The following is a 16,289-nucleotide window of genomic DNA, read 5'->3' as shown; positions in this document are numbered from 1 at the left end:
GGTTGATTTAAAAAGCAGCTGAATTTGGAGGCAAAAATTTGGCGACGTAAGAGCTGAACTAGAAATATTGAAAAATATCAGTGACTGGAATAATGTAGAAAATTGCAGAAAATTAGTTTTTAAAAATGGAATTTCATTTCTGAAACCTTGACTACCTCGGATTTATTAATCGCAGCGTTAGTAACAAGACACCTGGTGTGGTTCTCTAGCTATATCTTGCTCTAGTTAGGCCCCCATTTAGATTATGCAGTTCAGTTTTGGTCGCCATATTATAGAATGGATATAAATTCACTTGAACGTGTCCAGCGTAGGATGACTAAGGTAATTCCCCAAATTAGAAATCTTTCATATGAAGAAAGATTAACAAAGCTTAAGTTGCATTCACTGGAAAGGCGAAGAGTTAGGGGTGACATGATAGAGGTTTACAAGTGGGTGAATGGACATAACAAAGAGGATTTTAATAGAGTAATAAAAGTATCAACACAAGACAGAACACGAAACAATGGGTATAAATTGGATAAGTTTAGATTTAGGAAAGACTTGGGTAAATATTGGTTCAGTAACAGGGTTGTTGATTTGTGAACCAATTGCCGCGTAACATTGTGGAGGTGGGGTCCCTGGATTGTTTCAAGCATGGGTTGGACATGTATATGAGTGGGATTGGATGGTTATAAATAGGAGCTGCCTCGTATGGGCCAATAGGCCTTTTGCAGTTGCCTTTGTTCTTATGTTCTTATGTTCTTACCTGAAAAAATCTGGCATGGCAGTATTAACAGAATTTTCCTCGAGTGATGAAACTAGTGCTGAGTGCATAGCTCTCAATACAAACTTGATATATATCGTCGTTAGCGCGGCAGAAAGTCTTAGGGTAAAATAACCTGATTTTTCTTTCTTATAGTTTTGCTTTATAATATGAATCAAAGCTTATAATTTCTCGTTGTTGTTGCCTATAAGATAAAGATAATATAAGATGTTTATTCAGGTAAAGGTACAAAGGTACTGCTCGACAAACAGCGCACACTACGCTTGATTAATCTTTGTATGTACCCTGTTTAACCTTCTCCTTCATGTCTACCAATATATACCCCATGATATTGGAGGTACTATAATAAGCTGGATTAGGGCATGGCTATACCAAAGGAAACAGAGAGTTAGTATAAATGGGGTTAAGTCAGAGTGGGAAAAATGTTGTAAGTGGGGTGCCTCAAGGCTCTCTCCTGGGACCTCTGTTGTTTATAATATATATAAATGATTTAGATTCAGGTTTGAGTAACAACATTTGCAAATTTGCAGATGATACAAAAATCGGTAGGGAAATTAACACGGAAGAAGACTCACTATCACTTCAAGTTGATCTAAATAGGGTTTTGAAATGGTCAAAAGATTGGCAGATGCAGTTTAATGCTGATAAATGTAAAGTTCTGAGGCTAGGTAATGATGATAGAGTTACAAGATACGAGCTAGATGGTGTTGAGATTGCGAAGTCAGATTGCGAAAGGGATCTGGGAGTTATGATTAGTAAGAATTTAAAACCAAAAGATCAATGCATGAATGTTCGCAATAAGGCAAATAGGACACTGGGATTTATTAATCGAAGTGTTAGTAACAATTAAGACACCTGGTGTGGTTCTTCAGCTATATCTTGCTCTGGTTAGGCCCGATTTGGATTATGCAGTTCAGTTTTGGTCACTGTACTATAGAATGGATATAAATTCACTTGAACGTGTCCAGCGTAGGATGACAAAGTTAATTCCCCAAATTAGAAATCTTTCATACGAGGAAAGATTAATAAAGCTTAAATTGCATTCACTGGAAAGGCGAAGAGTTAGGGGTGACATGATAGAGGTTTACAAGTGGATGAATGGGCATAACAAAGGGGATATTAATAGGGTATTAAAAGTATCCCACAATTAGCCTAACGTCTATTGTGGGAAAGTTACTCGAATCTATAATAGCAAATAAAATTCGTCTTCATCTTGAAAAACATAAATTAATAATTGAGTCGCAACATGGTTTTATAAATGGCCGTTCATGTTTAACAAATTTGTTATCTTTTTATTCTAGCATTGTTGAGGCAGTTGATAGTGGTAAGGATTGCGATGTTGTATACCTTGACTTTAGCAAAGCTTTTGATACAGTGCCACATGAAAGACTGATTAAAAAAATAGAGTCTCATGGTATTGGGGGTGCTATATTAAGCTGGATTAGGGCATGGCTATACCAAAGGAAACAGAGAGTTAGTATAAATGGAATCAAGTCAGAGTGGGAAAATGTTGTAAGTGGAGTGCCTCAAGGCTCTGTCCTGGGACCTCTGTTGTTTATAATATATATAAATGATTTAGATTCAGGTTTGAGTAGCAACATTTGCAAATTTGCCGATGATACGAAAATCGGTAGGGAAATTAATTCGGAGGAGGACTCACTATCACTTCAAGTTGATCTAGATAGGGTTTTGAAATGGTCAAAGGATTGGCAGATGCAGTTTAATGCTGATAAATGTAAAGTTCTGAGGTTAGGTAATGATGATAGAGTTACAAGATACGAGCTAGATGGTGTTGTGATTGCGAAGTCGGATTGCGAAAGGGATCTGGGAGTTATGATTAGTAAGAATTTAAAACAAAAGGATCAATGCATAAATGTTCGTAATAAGGCAAATCGGACACTTGGATTTATTAATCGCAGCGTTAGTAACAAGACACCTGGTGTGGTTCTCAAGCTATATCTTGCTCTAGTTAGGCCCCATTTAGATTATGCAGTTCAGTTTTGGTCGCCATATTAGAGAATGGATATAAATTCACTTGAACGTGTCCAGCGTAGGATGACTAAGTTAATTCCCCAAATTAGAAATCTTTCATATGAAGAAAGATTAACAAAGCTTAAGTTGCATTCACTGGAAAGGCGAAGAGTTAGGGGTGACATGATAGAGGTTTACAAGTGGATGAATGGACATAACCGGGGGGATATTAATAGGGTATTAAAAGTATCAACACAGGACAGAACACGAAACAATGGATATAAATTGGATAAGTTTAGATTTAGGAAAGACTTGGGTAAATACTGGTTCAGTAACAGGGTTGTTGATTTGTGGAACCAATTGCCGCGTAACATTGTGGAGGTGGGGTCCCTCGATTGTTTCAAGCACGGGTTGGACAAGTATATGAGTGGGATTGGGTGGTTATAGAATAGGAGCTGCCTCGTATGGGCCAATAGGCCTTCTGCAGTTACCTTTGTTCTTATGTTCTTATGTTCTTATCAACACAAGACAGAACATGAAACAATGGGTATAAATTGGATAAGTTTAGATTTAGGAAAGACTTGGGTAAATACTGGTTCGGTAACAGGGTTGTTGATTTGTAGAACCAATTACTGCATAACGTGGTGGAGGTGGGGTCCCTCGATTGTTTCAAGTGCGGGTTGGACATGTATATGAGTGGGATTGGGTGGTTATAGATAGGAGCTGCCTCGTATGGGCCAATAGGACTTCTGCAGTTTCCTTTGTTCTTATGTTCTTATGTCTATTTGTACTCGCTGAATTTGTGCGCCCCTTGAGAGACTTGAAGTAGAGGGGGGGTGGGTAGAAATAGCCTAAGCTACTCTATCCCTTTGAGATGTATTTCTTTCTTTATTTTATTTTATTTTATTTTATTTTATTTTATTTATATATATACAAAAAGGTACATTGGGTTTGTGAGAATACATTGGATAGGACAGTAATTACATTCTTGTAAAGCCACTAGTACGCGCAGCGTTTCGGGCAGGTCCTTAATCTAGCAGATAATTTTAAGTAGGTAAGTTCAATCAGAATTGATAAATGAAAGATACATTACAAGAGAAAAATGAGATGAGAGAGATAAGTAAGTATATTAAAGCACATTGTTATATTAAAGCTCTGATTGATTACATTGACAGCTTGATTAGTAATTTAAACAAGATTAATAGACACCATACAGCAGATTGACAGCACATATAAGACAGCAATGATCACAATGGTAAAGATGTTCAGAATGGGTACATAAAGATTGGGAGACTGGGTAGCAAAAGATACAGATAAACAAGATTTATAAACACCATAAACATTTCTTGTCTCAATAAACATACTTGAACTTGAACAGTGCTATATATTCGCAATGGCTTGGCGTTTTCCCCTGATAATTCCCTCTGTGATGATATGAAAAATTGGTTTACTGAGAATCATATAAACTATATATAAATGTAGCATTTTCCCTGTAAGTTGATGTAAATATGATCTTGATATTATCTTAAAAACGTGAAGCTAAAAACAAACTTAAATATTCCTAGGCCTAGTATAGCACACATATATACTATATTTACCTCAGATACCGTGTATTAGGTCTAGGAAGGTTTGGTTAGTTTAGTTTGTCTTTGCAACATAAGTAGAAAATAGTTTTCCGGTTTGTCCAACTCAATAGGGCCGATTTCTACGTTCTAATTTCGTTGTAGGTCGGTATATATACCATGGTCCTCACTGTTACTAAAAGTACTACTAAAACAGAAAGATGGGCTGATAAATAAATAAATAATCCGACGCTCTGATTTTGTGTTGTGAACGGGGCCGAGGCTGCTGAACGGAGCCGAGGCTGCTGAACGGAGCCGCGGCTGCTGAACGGAGCCGCGGCTGCTGAACGGGGCCGAGGAAGCTATAGCAACAAACATGGCGGTCACCCACGAACTTGCTGGCGCCTCCGAGGAACCTGAGGGTATGGTTAATTGTGGTTTTTGGTCATCATGTTACACTGCATTAAGTGTGGAGGTGGTTGTGAGTGTGTATGTGACGGGAGGAGCGCGGGAGGGCAGCGGGCCTACCCGCTCGCCCATGGAGCCCGAGGCCGCCAGCCGGGAGCTGACCAAACCCCTGCTGAAGAAACTTTTAAATTCAGCCACAATGTGCGCTTAGTATAATTGCCGCCGTCCGGGACAGGATGCCTGAACTTTGGCATGTATCGAGCTCCTTTCCCCCTAGGTTAAACTACTGACCTTACCCAGAATACAACCCACAACAATTTTAACTCCTGGAGTATTTACTGTTAGGTGAATAGAGGCAGCAGGTGAAAGGAAACGTGCTAAAGGAGTTCTTGGCACTTCCGGGGACTGAACCTGGATTCTTTGATTGTGAGACGAGAATGTAGATTGTAGCCCCACCCCTATTCTTAGAATGTGAGTCCGGTACCGAGAATACAGTCTTAAATTAAGCTTGATCTCTGTGTTGTACACGCAGGCGATTATGATACAAACTTCGGTAGGGAAATTAACACAGAAGACGACTCGCTATAAGAACATAAGAACAAAGGTAACTGCAGAAGGCCTATTGGCCCATACGAGGCAGCTCCTATTCTATAACCACCCAATCCCACTCATATACTTGTCCAACCCGTGCTTGAAACAATCGAGGGACCCCACCTCCACAATGTTACGCGGCAATTGGTTCCACAAATCAACAACCCTGTTACTGAACCAGTATTTACCCAAGTCTTTCCTAAATCTAAACTTATCCAATTTATACCCATTGTTTCGTGTTCTGTCCTGTGTTGATACTTTTAATACCCTACCAATATCCCCCCGGTTATGTCCATTCATCCACTTGTAAACCTCTATCATGTCACCCCTAACTCTTCGCCTTTCCAGTGAATGCAACTTAAGCTTTGTTAATCTTTCTTCATATGAAAGATTTCTAATTTGGGGAATTAACTTAGTCATCCTACGCTGGACACGTTCAAGTGAATTTATATCCATTCTATAATATGGCGACCAAAACTGAACTGCATAATCTAAATGGGGCCTAACTAGAGCAAGATATAGCTTGAGAACCACACCAGGTGTCTTGTTACTAACGCTGCGATTAATAAATCCAAGTGTCCGATTTGCCTTATTACGAACATTTATGCATTGATCCTTTTGTTTTAAATTCTTACTAATCATAACTCCCAGATCCCTTTCGCAATCCGACTTCGCAATCACAACACCATCTAGCTCGTATCTTGTAACTCTATCATCATTACCTAACCTCAGAACTTTACATTTATCAGCATTAAACTGCATCTGCCAATCCTTTGACCATTTCAAAACCCTATCTAGATCAACTTGAAGTGATAGTGAGTCCTCCTCCGAATTAATTTCCCTACCGATTTTCGTATCATCGGCAAATTTGCAAATGTTGCTACTCAAACCTGAATCTAAATCATTTATATATATTTTAACAAATTTGTTTAACAAATTTGTTATCTTTTTATTCTAGCATTGTTGAGGCAGTTGATAGTGGTAAGGATTGCGATGTTGTATACCTTGACTTTAGCAAAGCTTTTGATACAGTGCCACATGAAAGACTGATTAAAAAGATAGAGTCTCATGGTATTGGGGGTGCTATATTAAGCTGGATTAGGGCATGGCTATACCAAAGGAAACAGAGAGTTAGTATAAATGGAATCAAGTCAGAGTGGAAATATGTTGTAAGTGGAGTGCCTCAAGGCTCTGTCCTGGGACCTCTGTTGTTTATAATATATATAAATGATTTAGATTCAGGTTTGAGTAGCAACATTTGCAAATTTGCCGATGATACGAAAATCGGTAGGGAAATTAATTCGGAGGAGGACTCACTATCACTTCAAGTTGATCTAGATAGGGTTTTGAAATGGTCAAAGGATTGGCAGATGCAGTTTAATGCTGATAAATGTAAAGTTCTGAGGTTAGGTAAGGATGATAGAGTTACAAGATACGAGCTAGATGGTGTTGTGATTGCGAAGTCGGATTGCGAAAGGGATCTGGGAGTTATGATTAGTAAGAATTTAAAACAAAAGGATCAATGCATAAATGTTCGTAATAAGGCAAATCGGACACTTGGATTTATTAATCGCAGCGTTAGTAACAAGACACCTGGTGTGGTTCTTCATAAGAACATAAGAACCAAGGTAACTGCAGAAGGCCTATTGGCCCATACGAGGCAGCTCCTATTCTATAACCACCCAATCCCACTCATATACTTGTCCAACCCGTGCTTGAAACAATCGAGGGACCCCACCTCCACAATGTTACGCGGCAATTGGTTCCACAAATCAACAACCCTGTTACTGAACCAGTATTTACCCAAGTCTTTCCTAAATCTAAACTTATCCAATTTATACCCATTGTTTCGTGTTCTGTCCTGTGTTGATACTTTTAATACCCTATTAATATCCCCCCGGTTATGTCCATTCATCCACTTGTAAACCTCTATCATGTCACCCCTAACTCTTCGCCTTTCCAGTGAATGCAACTTAAGCTTTGTTAATCTTTCTTCATATGAAAGATTTCTAATTTGGGGAATTAACTTAGTCATCCTACGCTGGACACGTTCAAGTGAATTTATATCCATTCTATAATATGGCGACCAAAACTGAACTGCATAATCTAAATGGGGCCTAACTAGAGCAAGATATAGCTTGAGAACCACACCAGGTGTCTTGTTACTAACGCTGCGATTAATAAATCCAAGTGTCCGATTTGCCTTATTACGAACATTTATGCATTGATCCTTTTGTTTTAAATTCTTACTAATCATAACTCCCAGATCCCTTACGCAATCCGACTTCGCAATCACAACACCATCTAGCTCGTATCTTGTAACTCTATCATCATTACCTAACCTCAGAACTTTACATTTATCAGCATTAAACTGCATCTGCCAATCCTTTGACCATTTCAAAACCCTATCTAGATCAACTTGAAGTGATAGTGAGTCCTCCTCCGAATTAATTTCCCTACCGATTTTCGTATCATCGGCAAATTTGCAAATGTTGCTACTCAAACCTGAATCTAAATCATTTATATATATTATAAACAACAGAGGTCCCAGGACAGAGCCTTGAGGCACTCCACTTACAACATTTTCCCACTCTGACTTGATTCCATTTATTCTAACTCTCTGTTTCCTTTGGTATAGCCATGCCCTAATCCAGCTTAATATAGCACCCCCAATACCATGAGACTCTATCTTTTTAATCAGTCTTTCATGTGGCACTGTATCAAAAGCTTTGCTAAAGTCAAGGTATACAACATCGCAATCCTTACCACTATCAACTGCCTCAACAATGCTAGAATAAAAAGATAACAAATTTGTTAAACATGAACGGCCATTTATAAAACCATGTTGCGACTCAATTATTAATTTATGTTTTTCAAGATGAAGACGAATTTTATTTGCTATTATAGATTCGAGTAACTTTCCCACAATAGACGTTAGGCTAATTGGTCGATAGTTAGACGCAAGTGATCTATCTCCTTTCTTAAAAACTGGTATCACATTAGCAACTTTCCAAAACTCTGGCACTCTGCCTGACTCTATTGATTTATTAAATATGGTTGACAGTGGGTCACAAAGCTCCTCTTTGCATTCTTTAAGCACCCTGGCAAACACTTCATCCGGCCCTGGGGATTTGTTTGGTTTGAGTTTTATTATTTGTTTAAGAACATCCTCCCTGGTAACTGCTAAACTCGTCAACCTGTCCTCGTCCCCACCCACATAGACTTGTTCGGCTGAAGGCATATTGTTAAGTTCCTCTTTAGTAAATACAGATACAAAATATTTATTAAAAATACTACTCATCTCTTCATCACTATCTGTTATTTGACCTGTCTCAGTTTTTAATGGACCTATCCTTTCCCTAGTCTTAGTACGATATAACTGAAAAAACCCTTTAGGATTTGTCTTTGCTTGCCCTGCTATGCGAACTTCATAGTTCCTTTTTGCTTTCCTTATCTCTTTTTTAACATTTCTAACCAGTTGTACGAATTCCTGTTCTAAAGTGACCTCCCCATTTTTAATCCTTTTGTACCAAGCTCTCTTTTTACCTATAAGGTTCTTCAAATTCTTTGTTATCCACTTTGGGTCATTAGTATACGATCTATTCAATTTGTATGGTATACTACGTTCCTGTGCTTTGTTTAGAATATTCTTAAATAAGTTATATATTGAATCCACATCGAAATCCCCATTTAAGTCACCTATCGCTGGGTTCATGTCTCGCTCCAAGACCGGCCCACACCCCATACCCAAGCTTTTCCAATCAATTTGACCCAAAAAATTTCTTAGGCTATTAAAATCAGCTTTTCGAAAATCTGGCACTTTAACAGAATTTTCTCCTACTGGTCTATTCCATTCTATGCTAAATCTGATTTCTTTGTGATCACTGCTCCCTAGCTCACTCCCTATTTCGATGTCATTAATTTGCGTTTCCCTGTTAGTTAACACTAAATCTAAAATATTATTTTCCCGTGTTGGTTCCTTAATGTGTTGCGTAAGAAAGCAATCGTCAATTAATTCTAGAAAATCTTCTGCTTCACTATTCCCTGTTTTGTTCAACCAGTTTATTCCGCTAAAATTAAAGTCACCCATGACATAAATACTGTTAGATCTAGATGCTCTAGATATTTCATCCCATAGATGCTTTGCTTCCATTCTGTCTAAATTTGGTGGCCTATATATTACTCCTATTATAATATTATTAGCTTTTTCGTTTAATTCAATCCAAATAGTTTCTGTGTGTGGCTCTGTTTTGATTCCCTCTTTGAGACTACAAAGAGCTATATCTTGCTCTAGTTAGGCCCCATTTAGATTATGCAGTTCAGTTTTGGTCGCCATATTATAGAATGGATATAAATTCACTTGAACGTGTCCAGCGTAGGATGACTAAGTTAATTCCCCAAATTAGAAATCTTTCATATCAGAAAAAATAGATATTATTGCACTTACCGAAACGTGGATGAATGTAGAAAATAGAGAACTATTAGCTGAATATCAAATATATGGATTTCAACTATTTCACACAGATAGATAAATTAGAAGAGGAGGTGGAGTAGCCATATATGTTAGGGACAATTTGAAATGTAGTCTCAAAGAGGGAATCAAAACAGAGCCACACACAGAAACTATTTGGATTGAATTAAACGAAAAAGCTAATAATATTATAATAGGAGTAATATATAGGCCACCAAATTTAGACAGAATGGAAGCAAAGCATCTTTGGGATGAAATATCTAGAGCATCTAGATCTAACAGTATTTATGTCATGGGTGACTTTAATTTTAGCGGAATAAACTGGTTGAACAAAACAGGGAATAGTGAAGCGGAAGATTTTCTAGAATTAATTGACGATTGCTTTCTTACGCAACACATTAAGGAACCAACACGGGAAAATAATATTTTAGATTTAGTGTTAACTAACAGGGAAACGCAAATTAATGACATCGAAATAGGGAGTGAGCTAGGGAGCAGTGATCACAAAGAAATCAGATTTAGCATAGAATGGAATAGACCAGTAGGAGAAAATTCTGTTAAAGTGCCAGATTTTCGAAAAGCTGATTTTAATAGCCTAAGAAATTTTTTGGGTCAAATTGATTGGAAAGTCTTGGGTATGGGGTGTGGGCCGGTCTTGGAGCGAGACATGAACCCAGCGATAGGTGACTTAAATGAGGATTTCGATGTGGATTCAATATATAACTTATTTAAGAATATTCTAAACAAAGCACAGGAACGTAGTATACCATACAAATTGAATAGATCGTATACTAATGACCCAAAGTGGATAACAAAGAATTTGAAGAACCTTATAGGTAAAAAGAGAGCTTGGTACAAAAGGATTAAAAATGGGGAGGTCACTTTAGAACAGGAATTCGTACAACTGGTTAGAAATGTTAAAAAAGAGATAAGGAAAGCAAAAAGAAACTATGAAGTTCGCATAGCAGGGCAAGCAAAGACAAATCCTAAAGGGTTTTTTCAGTTATATCGTACTAAGACTAGGGAAAGGATAGGTCCATTAAAAACTGAGACAGGTCAAATAACAGATAGTGATGAAGAGATGAGTAGTATTTTTAATAAATATTTTGTATCTGTATTTACTAAAGAGGAACTTAACAATATGCCTTCAGCCGAACAAGTCTATGTGGGTGGGGACGATGACAGGTTGACGAGTTTAGCAGTTACCAGGGAGGATGTTCTTAAACAAATAGTAAAACTCAAACCAAACAAATCCCCAGGGCCGGATGAAGTGTTTGCTAGGGTGCTTAAAGAATGCAAAGAGGAGCTTTGTGACCCACTGTCAACCATATTTAATAAATCAATAGAGTCAGGCAGAGTGCCAGAGTTTTGGAAAGTTGCTAATGTGATACCAGTTTTTAAGAAAGGAGATAGATCACTTGCGTCTAACTATCGACCAATTAGCCTAACGTCTATTGTGGGAAAGTTACTCGAATCTATAATAGCAAATAAAATTCGTCTTCATCTTGAAAAACATAAATTAATAATTGAGTCGCAACATGGTTTTATAAATGGCCGTTCATGTTTAACAAATTTGTTATCTTTTTATTCTAGCATTGTTGAGGCAGTTGATAGTGGTAAGGATTGCGATGTTGTATACCTTGACTTTAGCAAAGCTTTTGATACAGTGCCACATGAAAGACTGATTAAAAAAATAGAGTCTCATGGTATTGGGGGTGCTATATTAAGCTGGATTAGGGCATGGCTATACCAAAGGAAACAGAGTTAGTATAAATGGAATCAAGTCAGAGTGGGAAAATGTTGTAAGTGGAGTGCCTCAAGGCTCTGTCCTGGGACCTCTGTTGTTTATAATATATATAAATGATTTAGATTCAGGTTTGAGTAGCAACATTTGCAAATTTGCCGATGATACGAAAATCGGTAGGGAAATTCATTCGGAGGAGGACTCACTATCACTTCAAGTTGATCTAGATAGGGTTTTGAAATGGTCAAAGGATTGGCAGATGCAGTTTAATGCTGATAAATGTAAAGTTCTGAGGTTAGGTAATGATGATAGAGTTACAAGATACGAGCTAGATGGTGTTGTGATTGCGAAGTCGGATTGCGAAAGGGATCTGGGAGTTATGATTAGTAAGAATTTAAAACAAAAGGATCAATGCATAAATGTTCGTAATAAGGCAAATCGGACACTTGGATTTATTAATCGCAGCGTTAGTAACAAGACACCTGGTGTGGTTCTCAAGCTATATCTTGCTCTAGTTAGGCCCCATTTAGATTATGCAGTTCAGTTTTGGTCGCCATATTATAGAATGGATATAAATTCACTTGAACGTGTCCAGCGTAGGATGACTAAGTTAATTCCCCAAATTAGAAATCTTTCATATGAAGAAAGATTAACAAAGCTTAAGTTGCATTCACTGGAAAGGCGAAGAGTTAGGGGTGACATGATAGAGGTTTACAAGTGGATGAATGGACATAACCGGGGGGATATTAATAGGGTATTAAAAGTATCAACACAGGACAGAACACGAAACAATGGGTATAAATTGGATAAGTTTAGATTTAGGAAAGACTTGGGTAAATACTGGTTCAGTAACAGGGTTGTTGATTTGTGGAACCAATTGCCGCGTAACATTGTGGAGGTGGGGTCCCTCGATTGTTTCAAGCATGGGTTGGACAAGTATATGAGTGGGATTGGGTGGTTATAGAATAGGAGCTGCCTCGTATGGGCCAATAGGCCTTCTGCAGTTACCTTTGTTCTTATGTTCTTATGTTCTTATATGAAGAAAGATTAACAAAGCTTAAGTTGCATTCACTGGAAAGGCGAAGAGTTAGGGGTGACATGATAGAGGTTTACAAGTGGATGAATGGACATAACCGGGGGGATATTAATAGGGTATTAAAAGTATCAACACAGGACAGAACACGAAACAATGGGTATAAATTGGATAAGTTTAGATTTAGGAAAGACTTGGGTAAATACTGGTTCAGTAACAGGGTTGTTGATTTGTGGAACCAATTGCCGCGTAACATTGTGGAGGTGGGGTCCCTCGATTGTTTCAAGCACGGGTTGGACAAGTATATGAGTGGGATTGGGTGGTTATAGAATAGGAGCTGCCTCGTATGGGCCAACAGGCCTTCTGCAGTTGCCTTTGTTCTTATGTTCTTATGTTCTTATTATAAACAACAGAGGTCCCAGGACAGAGCCTTGAGGCACTCCACTTACAACATTTTCCCACTCTGACTTGATTCCATTTATACTAACTCTCTGTTTCCTTTGGTATAGCCATGCCCTAATCCAGCTTAATATAGCACCCCCAATACCATGAGACTCTATCTTTTTAATCAGTCTTTCATGTGGCACTGTATCAAAAGCTTTGCTAAAGTCAAGGTATACAACATAAGAACATAAGAACAAAGGTAACTGCAGAAGGCCTATTGGCCCATACGAGGCAGCTCCTATTCTATAACCACCCAATCCCTCTCATATACTTGTCCAACCCGTGCTTGAAACAATCGAGGGACCCCACCTCCACAATGTTACGCGGCAATTGGTTCCACAAATCAACAACCCTGTTACTGAACCAGTATTTACCCAAGTCTTTCCTAAATCTAAACTTATCCAATTTATATCCATTGTTTCGTGTTCTGTCCTGTGTTGATACTTTTAATACCCTATTAATATCCCCCCGGTTATGTCCATTCATCCACTTGTAAACCTCTATCATGTCACCCCTAACTCTTCGCCTTTCCAGTGAATGCAACTTAAGCTTTGTTAATCTTTCTTCATATGAAAGATTTCTAATTTGGGGAATTAACTTAGTCATCCTACGCTGGACACGTTCAAGTGAATTTATATCCATTCTATAATATGGCGACCAAAACTGAACTGCATAATCTAAATGGGGCCTAACTAGAGCAAGATATAGCTTGAGAACCACACCAGGTGTCTTGTTACTAACGCTGCGATTAATAAATCCAAGTGTCCGATTTGCCTTATTACGAACATTTATGCATTGATCCTTTTGTTTTAAATTCTTACTAATCATAACTCCCAGATCCCTTTCGCAATCCGACTTCGCAATCACAACACCATCTAGCTCGTATCTTGTAACTCTATCATCATTACCTAACCTCAGAACTTTACATTTATCAGCATTAAACTGCATCTGCCAATCCTTTGACCATTTCAAAACCCTATCTAGATCAACTTGAAGTGATAGTGAGTCCTCCTCCGAATTAATTTCCCTACCGATTTTCGTATCATCGGCAAATTTGCAAATGTTGCTACTCAAACCTGAATCTAAATCATTTATATATATTATAAACAACAGAGGTCCCAGGACAGAGCCTTGAGGCACTCCACTTACAACATTTTCCCACTCTGACTTGATTCCATTTATACTAACTCTCTGTTTCCTTTGGTATAGCCATGCCCTAATCCAGTTTAATATAGCACCCCCAATACCATGAGACTCTATTTTTTTAATCAGTCTTTCATGTGGCACTGTATCAAAAGCTTTGCTAAAGTCAAGGTATACAACATCGCAATCCTTACCACTATCAACTGCCTCAACAATGCTAGAATAAAAAGATAACAAATTTGTTAAACATGAACGGCCATTTATAAAACCATGTTGCGACTCAATTATTAATTTATGTTTTTCAAGATGAAGACGAATTTTATTTGCTATTATAGATTCGAGTAACTTTCCCACAATAGACGTTAGGCTAATTGGTCGATAGTTAGACGCAAGTGATCTATCTCCTTTCTTAAAAACTGGTATCACATTAGCAACTTTCCAAAACTCTGGCACTCTGCCTGACTCTATTGATTTATTAAATATGGTTGACAGTGGGTCACAAAGCTCCTCTTTGCATTCTTTAAGCACCCTGGCAAACACTTCATCCGGCCCTGGGGATTTGTTTGGTTTGAGTTTTACTATTTGTTTAAGAACATCCTCCCTGGTAACTGCTAAACTCGTCAACCTGTCCTCGTCCCCACCCACATAGACTTGTTCGGCTGAAGGCATATTGTTAAGTTCCTCTTTAGTAAATACAGATACAAAATATTTATTAAAAATACTACTCATCTCTTCATCACTATCTGTTATTTGACCTGTCTCAGTTTTTAATGGACCTATCCTTTCCCTAGTCTTAGTACGATATAACTGAAAAAACCCTTTAGGATTTGTCTTTGCTTGCCCTGCTATGCGAACTTCATAGTTTCTTTTTGCTTTCCTTATCTCTTTTTTAACATTTCTAACCAGTTGTACGAATTCCTGTTCTAAAGTGACCTCCCCATTTTTAATCCTTTTGTACCAAGCTCTCTTTTTACCTATAAGGTTCTTCAAATTCTTTGTTATCCACTTTGGGTCATTAGTATTCGATCTATTCAATTTGTATGGTATACTACGTTCCTGTGCTTTGTTTAGAATATTCTTAAATAAGTTATATATTGAATCCACATCGAAATCCCCATTTAAGTCACCTATCGCTGGGTTCATGTCTCGCTCCAAGACCGGCCCACACCCCATACCCAAGACTTTCCAATCAATTTGACCCAAAAAATTTTTTAGGCTATTAAAATCAGCTTTTCGAAAATCTGGCACTTTAACAGAATTTTCTCCTACTGGTCTATTCCATTCTATGCTAAATCTGATTTCTTTGTGATCACTGCTCCCTAGCTCACTCCCTATTTCGATGTCATTAATTTGCGTTTCCCTGTTAGTTAACACTAAATCTAAAATATTATTTTCCCGTGTTGGTTCCTTAATGTGTTGCGTAAGAAAGCAATCGTCAATTAATTCTAGAAAATCTTCTGCTTCACTATTCCCTGTTTTGTTCAACCAGTTTATTCCGCTAAAATTAAAGTCACCCATGACATAAATACTGTTAGATCTAGATGCTCTAGATATTTCATCCCATAGATGCTTTGCTTCCATTCTGTCTAAATTTGGTGGCCTATATATTACTCCTATTATAATATTATTAGCTTTTTCGTTTAATTCAATCCAAATAGTTTCTGTGTGTGGCTCTGTTTTGATTCCCTCTTTGAGACTACATTTCAAATTGTCCCTAACATATATGGCTACTCCACCTCCTCGTCTAATATATCTATCTGTGTGAAATAGTTTAAATCCATATATTTGATATTCAGCTAATAGTTCTCTATTTTCTACATTCATCCACGTTTCGGTAAGTGCAATAATATCTATTTTTTCTGTGCAGACAAGAGCATTTAATTCGTTAATTTTATTTCTTAGACTTCTACTGTTAGTGTAATATACCCTAAGTGAATTGTTATTTTGCGGACCTTCTCTTTCCCTGATCGTTTTGCCAATTCCTTTCTCCCACAAACACATACTTTTATTACCTCCTTCCTCCAAATCAATTCCCATACCTCTATCTACTAACAGTTTAAACCCAAACAAACACCTCTAACCACTTCTTCTAACGAGTTCGCAACAGCAACAACCCCAGCTCTCGATAGATGCACCCCATCACGAGCATACATTTCATT

The 16,289-nt window shown here is 37.8% G+C and overlaps 1 protein-coding gene across 2 annotated transcripts in view; it reads left to right on the top strand.

Moving 5' to 3' along the window:
• Positions 1-4,589: 4,589 nt before the first annotated feature.
• Positions 4,590-16,289, top strand: part of LOC123769767 (another transcription unit protein) — a 38,531-nt gene continuing 26,831 nt past the window's right edge. The window contains exon 1 of one of the 2 annotated variants that reach the window (XM_069301423.1): positions 4,590-4,718. In XM_069301423.1, the coding sequence (XP_069157524.1) occupies positions 4,673-4,718 (46 nt within the window). In that variant the 5' untranslated portion in view covers positions 4,590-4,672. The remainder of the gene's footprint in view (positions 4,719-16,289) is intronic. The other variant, XM_045761011.2, reaches the window with a different exon arrangement.

This window comes from Procambarus clarkii, chromosome 45, assembly GCF_040958095.1.
Source record: "Procambarus clarkii isolate CNS0578487 chromosome 45, FALCON_Pclarkii_2.0, whole genome shotgun sequence".
Taxonomy (NCBI): domain Eukaryota; kingdom Metazoa; phylum Arthropoda; class Malacostraca; order Decapoda; family Cambaridae; genus Procambarus; species Procambarus clarkii.
The sequence above is the reverse complement of the archived record's forward strand: the minus strand, read 5'-3'. Positions and strand labels throughout refer to the sequence as shown.